At 48.3% G+C, this 10,273-nt stretch overlaps 1 protein-coding gene across 2 annotated transcripts; it reads left to right on the forward strand.

Annotated features, from left to right (window-relative positions):
- Positions 1–1,313: 1,313 nt before the first annotated feature.
- LOC122391258 (torsin-1A-like) lies at positions 1,314–6,567 on the forward strand. Of its 2 annotated transcripts, XM_043385011.1 has the most exons (3): positions 1,314–1,826; positions 2,909–2,974; positions 5,050–6,567. In XM_043385011.1, exon 3 carries the CDS (start codon positions 5,096–5,098, stop codon positions 6,185–6,187), a length of 1,092 nt encoding a protein of 363 aa, XP_043240946.1. In that variant the 5' UTR covers positions 1,314–1,826; positions 2,909–2,974; positions 5,050–5,095; the 3' UTR covers positions 6,188–6,567. The 2 variants fall into 2 exon arrangements, with proteins under 2 accessions (XP_043240946.1, XP_043240947.1); XM_043385012.1 differs by lacking the exon at positions 2,909–2,974 and having other exon boundaries at positions 1,727–1,826.
- The last annotated feature ends 3,706 nt before the right edge of the window (positions 6,568–10,273 follow it).

The raw sequence follows: 10,273 nt of genomic DNA on the forward strand, positions 1-10,273 counted from the left end.
GTATTTCAGTATCTAACGTGTAGTTATTGCTACTGTATTTTATTTATGCATATTTCGGCCTTTTTTAAGCAGACAACGAACGATATTAAGAAACATACAGGAAATAATATCTAGGACTCTACCGCGACGAAATATTTCTATCTCAAATTTTCAAAGAATTTCATGCACTCGGCCAAGGCCTCGTGCATGAAATCCTTTGAAAACTCTCGATAGAAATATTTCGTTTTCGCGGTATTGTCCAAGAATGTATATTCAAATTATGTTCATAACAAATGTATAAAAGTAGGAAAACAATGATACATCATAACCTTGATCACATATATTGGGCTTGGATCAGGGGCTTGGGCTGCTGTCGACCAAGATACCTATAAGAAACGTGCTGGCTACCGAGAACAAGAAAATTATTTAAAAAACGCAGTTAACACTTGCCCACACTTGACACACTTGCACTGACTTATTGTTATAGTCAGTGAAAAAAATTACAAAACTGCAATTTGAATTCAATAAGCTTTCCAGTGGCGCGGGAACCGGGGGGGCTAGGGGGGGCTGAGCCCCCCCAGCTTTTCGGCTGGGGGGGCTCGTAATGTATTTGAGCCCCCCCAGCTGGAGGAATCGAAATCGGAAATCTACCAACATAATTTCATAGATTCATACATAGGCGTGGGAACCGGGGGAGGGGGCAGTGGGGGAAGCTTGCCCCCACAACTCTGCGGCCGTGGGGGCGGTGCCCCACAACGTTTCATGAGGCCAGGAACCGTCGGGCAGCTTGTCCTCCCCAAATTAGGGGTTGTGGGTCACTAAGGAAGAAAGCATGTAAGTGAAAAATCCACCTATTTCACTGGCTCGGCAACTCATTTGGCAGATTAAAACCTTTACTCCAGGTTGCCAAAACGGTAGTTTCTTCACTCAGCTGAGACGGAATACCTCACTTTTTGAAAATATTTTCGTTTTTTTTTTTGTTGAAAAGGCCAAGGTCTGAAAAATAAGTGGCCTAAAACCGGTGAGAAAACTAGATTTGGGGGTACCCTAGGTTGATTTCTATTATGGTTCAGCCCCCCCAGTCTGGAAGAAGTTCCCGCGCCACTGAAGCTTTCCATCATAGTAGGGGATATATTCAATATGACTGAATATTGTTTGCAGTAATACTAAAGTGATCACTGCTCTGTCAGTACCTTCTACGATATGTTCTTAATAAAAAGCAAAAAAAGAGTCCATAATCCCCCTCCTCCACACAACTCAACTCGCGTGCTCAACAAACTAAAAATTGCGCCCATTGCGCCGCAGATTCAAATTACCGCCGATTCCGACGCGCCATCAAAACAAGTGTATTGATTTGCTGCAAAATGAATGTAATCGAGAAAAATCCTAAGATGAGGTTTCTAGAAGGCTTAAAGATAATTAAAAGGGGTGAAAAACAAAGCCTCATCAATCAGCAAAAGTAAAGTGCCTCTCAGTTGCAAAAGAATCTGAGAAAATCCAAGAAAACCTTGCAAATTAACCCTGTGGTGAAATATTTCAACCTTTTGATTTAGAAAAGGAAAATCCATTTGCCTGGTTGCTGTTCATTTCAAGCTCGGACATTTGAGTTTTGATGGATCAATCTTGATTGTTTATAGGTTTTCAGCAACAATAAATCAAAGTTTTTTGCTGCTTTCTTCCTAGGTATTCTTACGTCACTTTACAAAAAAATGACATTTTTTCTTTCACATATTTTCAATTCCTTGATATGATTTTAGTTACATTTGTGGCGCAGGCGTTTTTTGAAGCGGGCAAGCGGGCAAGCTGAAGCGGGGACGGCCCGAAAAAAAAAACTGAAGAACGGTTTGGTAAGGTGTTTTTTTTTACATTATTTTTACACCTTTATTTATTTTACATATCTGCGTTGGATAAAAGCACAACTGCGGTAAAACAAGATGCTGGGAATATGAGCCATTACGTTGTTTCGATTGGGATGATGCCCTACAAATTGACATGGATCAGGCCAAAGCAGCTCAAGATCAACTTAAAATAGTTTCTGGCATCAAGAGGTCTAGTGTGCTTTGGTGGCTTCCATTCAAGTTGTTGTTGGTGGATTAGGGCGCACAGCCCTAAGGCCCTAGCGTCCGATCCCTAGTTTCAATGCAATGTGTTCTAACTTTTGACTAAAACGCAGTTCACACATGACCGTCAGTGTCGGTGTCGGGCCCGTCACCGTCGACCTGACGGCCTGCAGCCCGTCAAACGAAAGTTGAGATTTGGTAGCTCCCATTGGCTACCATATGTTGTGACAGAAATGGCGCACCATTTTCGAGATGGAAGCAGATGGGGGAAGGGGATGGGGAGCGGATAGAGGCCGAGAAGTTGAAAATATTCTTTGAATTACAGAGATAAAATACCACGCTTTTACATTTTTAAGTCAAATAATGTTGCAATTTTATTTTGATGAAAGGCACATCGGTTCGCTGACTTAAATCAGGGAGCGAATCTCAAGATATCGTGCCGTAATAAACACTTTTATCTCAACAAATGGATAGAAAATGATGTAAATTATCTTAAAATTGCATTTAAGCTTCATGCTGCATGATAACGTTCCTTTTCCTCTTCCTCCAACACGCAGACATTCAAACCGACAGGCCCGTCACCGTCAAAAGTTGAACATTGCTGAACTTTCCAAAGCGACGGCCGTCAGGTCCGGCGCCGGCGCAGTCAGCTGTTGCCGGCCATCAAACGCTGCCGGTTCACACATGCCCGTCGACCTGACGGCCGTCGCTCCGTCGGTTTCGGCCGTTTTGACGGTGTCGGGCCCGTCACCGGCAGACCTTACGGGCAAGTGTGAACTGCGTTTAATACACTGAGTGACTACAGAATAGTTTCAAGGACAAATCTTTGTCGAGCTGACTCTTTGTGACTCTTCCTCCCTGCCCCGCAGAGTCGACCCGGGCAAGATCATGTCAAACTCTGCCACATATCGCAGACTGGGCTGAACATAGACTGAGTAAGATGTGTAGGGCAACCATGTATATTAATTTGCCAATAATTGTATTCTAAATGTACAATTATTGACAGAAGTAATATTGAGCTTACTCTATGGCTACCAGAGGCAGAATTCTTACATACCTTTTCAAAAGCTAAGTCCTGTTTGAACAACAAATTTTAAGCAGTGCCCCCTGAATATTGTAACTGAATATAGGCAGAAGGTAGCTCATTCTTTTGTGGAGTACACTATTTTGACATGGTTTTGGGCTTCACCTTCCCCTATACTCAGCACTGCTTTTAACTGGTGCTAGGTTCTTTGAATTATGGCTATTTGTCTGTGGAACTGGAACCTGAGTGCCAATACCTGGTGGTAATGTCAGGTAGCAGTAACCAAGTGTGCAAGATAGTGCCCTCTCTTCAAATGACTAACTAAGTGACAATGAATGAATGGATGTGAATGTGCAGAAGAGTGGGGCTTCATGACACACTTAACAAGCTTTTTAGTCCTGGTTGACAGTTGACACAGATTATGGTCTGGTCAATCTGCTTGATTTGATATTTATTCATGATGCCATTTCATTTTATTCATGTATTATATGATTTTTTTCTTCTAAACAACAATTGTTCTAGGATCTAGAAAGAATCCAGAAAACCTAGAAAACATCCAGCGCAGAGCTACAAGATTGGTGAGGGAGTTAACCCTATTCCTGGCGGGGGGGGGCCTCAGGAGCCCCCCCCCCTGAGGTTTTTTGGTTATTTCTCCCAAACGCGTTGAGCTAGGAAGCTCAAATTTTCTGACTTTTCCTAAAAGGCTTCTACGCAACATGTCTGAAAATTTTGAGTTGATCTGACCTCAGGTCAGGTCACCAGAGGCGGTTTGGTGACCCTACCTCAGAAAAGTTTGCAATCACGCCAGAGCTAGAGTTTTTGACCGATCAATTTCTTCTCTTCAGGCTTTAGTTAGGGTACCAGTATGTGCAAGTTGTATATCTCGAAATTTTGATATCGGTGACCTAAGGTCAGGTCAGTTTCGCGACCTCCCCATTATAAGTCAATGGGGGGAAAAATCAACTCCCTGTTTTTACCACTAAAACGGGTCGGAATGGCCCCATATACCATACATGACTTCATATACGATCAACCTTCACTACCTTGAGGTCTGTTTTGCTGTTGGGCAGCTGTGAGGTCATGTGACGTCATCAAAGGTCACCAAAGGTTTTTGGCCAATAACTCCGTACAGGAACAAGATACAGACGCGTGGATGGTCTCATTGTGTTCCGCTCGTCAAGACGCATCGAATGATATACATGATGACCTCGAGGTCACGTGACCTGAGGTCAACCTTTGACCTTGACCTTTCGAGGTCAACATATATATCATTCGATGCGGATTGACGAGAGGATCACGATGATGCCCTTAGTTTGTTCCTATCTTGACTAATTCGAAAGTTATTCGAGAAAAACTCTCCATATCTAGCGCCGCCATTTTGACTTTTTCGACCCCTGTGACGTCATCTTTGACCTGACCTGAAAATGACCTTAGTAAAAATTGTAGATCTTGACCGTGCGTATCCGATGCCGTTTACCGTTTGTCGCTGCGATGTGTAGTTTTTTTAGATCTGAAGGGGGGGCCGAATCGGCCCCCCCCCCCCCCGCCAGTTTCTTGTCCCGGCGGAGCCCGCCAGGAATAGGGTTAAAGCACAGGTCATACCAGGACAGACTAAAAGTCTTGAAAACCATATCTATTAAAGGCAGGATAAAAAGAGGTGACTTGATTGAGACCTATAAGAGCATGTCAGGGTCTGAGGGAAGCTCAATGTGAAGAGAGAGAAGTTTTTCAAACTGAGGCTCCAACCTCACTGAGTACCCTTACATATTTCCTAGCCAATAATGACATGGACAACAAATAGCATACTGCTACCCCAAGTCCATTATCTATATACTTATACCTATACCTATCTATCCAATGAAAAATTAAAAGTGAATCCCTCCTGCTATGTTAGCCAATTTGCTTACACTTCACCAGTTACACAGCTGACATTTTTTAGGCATATCACTTTAACATTTGTCTGACATGAGGCTGGCATTGTTTCAGGGTCTGCTGAGCCACCGAACGCCGCTGATCTGCAGAGCGCTGGACCATGCGGCGGCGCGGCTGGGCGCTGCCCGGCCTGCTGACGCTGCTGGTCGCTGCGGTCGGTCCGTCGGCCGCCATCGACCCGTGGTCGGTGGCCGGCGCGGTGGGCGCCATCGGCGGACTCAGCTACGTGTGGGAGTCGGTGCGGGACACGCCGCTGGTGCGCCAGGTGGCGCGCTCGGCGCCCGTCAGGGCCGTGGAGTGCACCATGCGCGAGTGCTGTAACGAGCCGTACATTCGGCGCTCGGTGCCGTACCTCGGGGACCGTCTGCGCGAAGTGGTGCACGGCCAGCACCTGGTGGCCGAAGTGATACCGCGCGTGATCAGCAACCACCTACACGACCAGCGGCCGCGCAAACCGCTGGTTATCAGCATGCACGGCACCACGGGTGTCGGTAAAAACCACGTGAGTCGCGTGGTGGCCGAGAGCCTGTACCAGCGCGGCATGCAGAGTCGGTTCGTGCACCTGTACGTGGGCAGCCTGGACTTTCCCTATTCGGACGAGGAGAGCATCCAGCGGTACTCTGACACCCTGCGCCGCGCCGTGCTCGGTAATCTGACGCGGTGCGAGCGCAGCCTCTTTATATTTGACGAGGTGGACAAGATGCCGCCGGGCGTGCTATCGGGCATCCGGTCCCTGATGGACTTCCACGGCAGTCTGCACGGCGTCGACGTGGCCGGCGCCATCTTCATACTGCTCAGCAACACGGGCGGCCTCGCCATCAACGCGTTCATGCTGCAGCAGTGGCGTGACGGCGTCGCCCGCGATGAGGTGACCATCGCCGCCTTCCAGCCGGTGATGGAGAAGCGGGCGTTCAGCGAGACCGGCGGCCTGTACAAGTCGGATATCGTCTCGGCAGCTCTGGTGGACCTGTACCTGCCGTTCCTGCCGCTGGAGAGGCAGCACGTGCGGCTGTGTGTGCTGGACGAGCTGCGCCGGCGCGGCGTGTCCACCGGCCAGGAGGAGGCCGTCCAGCACGTGTTGCGACAGGTGCGCTTCGACACCTCCGAGCAGGTGTTTGCGCGTGTCGGCTGCAAGGACGTGGCCAATAAGGTGAACATGGTTCTGGACCATTCGATGTTTGAAGAGATGTGAGCTTGGCCGTACTGGATGACAGAACTCCTGTGATTCACTGCCTTTGGCATTGCTTGTGTGCACCGGGTGCAGTTTTTTTCTATGAATGTCATACATATTGAAGCTAAGCCTCTTGGTCTGGATATTGGCAGCAGAATAGTCATAAGTCTGTCATTGTCACGATCATGAAATAATGTGATGCGTTGTGATTAATCGTCTTTTGATGATACATTTTAGCGTGTTATTGGCTAAACCGTGTTTGACATTCCATATAGTTTGATGCAGCCTGACAATGGTTGCGTGTTTTGGCATTGCTGCATCACACCTGTTAGTCATCTCTTGTGCTAGTGGTGAACATGATTTTGTGCTGTGCCCGTCTTCGTTATGAAATTAGATGTGAATGGTATTTGCACAATGGCGGAGCCGGTAGGACGTTTGAGCCGCTGTGGTAGGCCTTGGCCTACTCCATCTAAAAAAAAAAAAATAGATTTTCTCATCGGGCTTCGCAATCGCTTCTGTACGTATTGCAGTGCACTATGATAAAGACCACCTGTCATGGATTAGCAAACTTCCTCAAGTTTTTGTTCACTTCAGGGTAGATTACAAAACCGGAAAACGTCGGATGCCAGTTTAAGATGCTGTTTTAGACGCGTTGAAACAGGGGGGAGGGGGAGGGCGCCCCACTTTTCAGCCACTTCTCAAGTAAAATTTGTTTTTGTTTGTTTTGTTGGGTTAGGCCCTTTCGGTCCAATTAGACCATTTCAGAGCCGGAAGGATGATAGGAATTAGGGGGAGACATTGGTCTGGGCAGGCATCCTAGTGAGTCACCGGGGCTGAGCCCATCCCGAAGGACAGGCCGACCAGCCCCAAGGTACTCACTGCACCCGGCTACGGGGTGCGCTCCCTCGGGAGCAGCGGTGCCGCTCCAAGGGAGCAGCCCGCATGAGATAAAGCTGCCTGTCCAGCCCGGAAGGGGTTGCGGCGTGGACGGTGGAGGAGAAGGATTTCCGTATCCTGAGGATAGAAGCATGGAACGGTGAAAAAGTAAAATGTTTATTTTTGATTTAAGTACAAAACTAAGCAGGGAATGTTTCAGCAAGGTGAGATTAGAGATAGCACAAAACTGCAAAGAATTTCTTCATAGGGGTATTGGGGCTCCCACAGTGTATATAAATGCCACTTTGTGGGGGCTCCCACAAAGTGGCATTGAAGTTTCGCTGCCCTCCCCCCCCCCCACACACACATTTTTCGTGAGGTTTCTACGCCCATTTATTGGTGGGGAAAACCACCAAGGGAAAACCGGATGCACCAATGTTTAGGGTCATTTAGGGCAATTTAGGGGGGACACTGGCGTATTCTACCAATGAAAAAAAAAGTTTTCCTGTCGGTTGATAGCGAAAACTTGGGATATGGTAACTCTTTGTGATAGTGCTTGCGGCGCAGATGATACAAAAAGATTGCCGGGGTTGGTCGCGAAATTAGGGGCAATACTTAGAAAGGGCCTCTTTGGGGCCCTCTTTGGGCCCCTTCCTTTGGATTGCCCGGTAGGTTTCTTCAGCCAGATTGAAGAGGGGGCCCAGGAGAGTGTCTGTGCAAATTTTGAAGAAAATCGTAGGGGCCGCCCCATTGGGCCCCAAATTTCAATTGGGTCCCGTGGGCCCCAGGTGGGCCCCATCGAAAAATGTTACTTGGGTTTTTTGTTTGGGAAATTACGCTCTTTCCAATGATGTGCATATTGCCGGGGTTGGTCGCGAAATTAGGGGCAATACTTAGAAAGGGCCTCTTTGGGGCCCTCTTTGGGCCCCTTCCTTTGGATTCCCCGGTATGTTTCTTCAGCCAGATTGAAGAGGGGGCCCAGGAGAGTGTCTGTGCAAATTTTGAAGAAAATCGTAGGGGCCGCCCCATTGGGCCCCAAATTTCAATTGGGTCCCGTGGGCCCCAGGTGGGCCCCATCGAAAAATGTTACTTGGGTTTTTGTTTGGGAAATTACGCTCTTTTCAATGATGTGCATATTGCCGGGGTTGGTCGCGAAATTAGGGGCAATACTTAGAAAGGGCCTCTTTGGGGCCCTCTTTGGGCCCCTTCCTTTGGATTCCCCGGTATGTTTCTTCAGCCAGATTGAAGAGGGGGCCCAGGAGAGTGTCTGTGCAAATTTTGAAGAAAATCGTAGGGGCCGCCCCATTGGGCCCCAAATTTCAATTGGGTCCCGTGGGCCCCAGGTGGGCCCCATCGAAAAATGTTACTTGGGTTTTTTGTTTGGGAAATTACGCTCTTTCCAATGATGTGCATATTGCCGGGGTTGGTCGCGAAATTAGGGGCAATACTTAGAAAGGGCCTCTTTGGGGCCCTCTTTGGGCCCCTTCCTTTGGATTCCCCGGTAGGTTTCTTCAGCCAGATTGAAGAGGGGGCCCAGGAGAGTGTCTGTGCAAATTTTGAAGAAAATCGTAGGGGCCGCCCCATTGGGCCCCAAATTTCAATTGGGTCCCGTGGGCCCCAGGTGGGCCCCATCGAAAAATGTTACTTGGGTTTTTTGTTTGGGAAATTACGCTCTTTCCAATGATGTGCATATTGCTGGATTTTGTCGATGGTATAGGCCTGAAATTGTTGAAAACGTTTATTTATGCCCCGAGGGCATACTCCCGGGCCCATATATTTGAAGCTGTTTTGTTCGGTTCAGGGGGGCGCTAGCCCCCTAAATTTGGTACCGCTGTACGTAAAATTTTGTCCTCTTTCGAATGACGTGCATTTTTAGCTGTTTTGACGGCTAGAAGTAGGGTTTTCAAAGTTCGTCGATTGTGCCCTGAGGGCATACTGTTTTTTGGGATTTGTGGCCCCCCTGATGGATTCCCCGCATTTTGGTACTAGGATTTTCGATAGAGGACACCATTCTGCACCTCTCCACCAAAATTCATCGAAATCGTAGGGGCCGTCGATCCCTGCTGAATCCCTGCTGAACCCCTGCTGAATCCCTGCTAACTTCCGTTACATCAGTGAAAAACCCAAGTAACATTTTTCGATGGGGCCCACCTGGGGCCCACAGGACCCAATTGAAATTTGGGGCCCAATGGGGCGGCCCCTACGATTTTCTTCAAAATTTGCACAGACACTCTCCTGGGCCCCCTCTTCAATCTGGCTGAAGAAACCTACCGGGGAATCCAAAGGAAGGGGCCCAAAAAGGGCCCCAAAGAGGCCCTTTCTAAGTATTGCCCCTAATTTCGCTGTGAGAAATTTGGTTTCCGGCTGCGTTGGACTGCGAAACTTTCGGAGCACTCCGAATTCCTCGGATAGACGGTGCAAGGCTACCTGACAGCTGACTTTTAATGACAAGCAGACGACGCCAGTGGTGAGCCTGTTCTGTCTCTGTCTGTCTTTCCCTACCTCCCTCTCTCTCTCCCTCTCTCTCTCTCTCTCTCTCTCTCTCTCTCTCTCTCTCTCTCTCTCTTTCTTTCTCTCTCTCTCTCTCTCTCTCTCTCTCTCTCTCTCTCTCTCTCTCTCTCTCTCTCTCTCTCTCTCTTTCTCCCTCCTCCCTCCCCATGCATACATTATGGTGCGCGCGGCTCGGGACAGCCGACGCCCGGCAGGCTCTGCTCTGAAGGACGCCGTGTCCTAAATATGAGGCTATTATGTATGCGTGCCAGCGCGGCGACGCCATGAATGCTTTTAGTGCGTTTGTCGTAACCTTGTGGAACAAATAATGATTTAACGTTATCTTTGGAGCGATTTTAGACTTAATTCCTACATACTTCTAAAAGTACCGCAGACTTTGCAATAAATTGGGAAGAATTATGAGACCTGGGAACCGGGGAAGGGTGACTTTACTCCTATTCACAGTACTAGCACAGGCGCACGGAGCCCTGCATTCTGCAATGACATGCAGGCAATGGACGTTGGAGTCGAGCCGTGACGCTCGAATCAATGGGCGACCAGCCGGAGATGCGCTCAGGTTTCGCTCTTCCCCCTGGAAAGAGATGGACGGTGCAATGGTGGTCCGTCGTCGATTACGACCAGTCCGAATCTACATATGCTGAGTGCATCAGCACAGGCGTCGGGCGTGGCAAGGATTAATTAGCGTCACCTTTCAACGGTAACATCGTCTAATTCAATCAT

The sequence above is a fragment of the Amphibalanus amphitrite genome, unplaced genomic scaffold (assembly GCF_019059575.1).
Source record: "Amphibalanus amphitrite isolate SeventyFive unplaced genomic scaffold, NRLGWU_Aamphi_draft 000427F_arrow, whole genome shotgun sequence".
Lineage (NCBI taxonomy): Eukaryota > Metazoa > Arthropoda > Thecostraca > Balanomorpha > Balanidae > Amphibalanus > Amphibalanus amphitrite.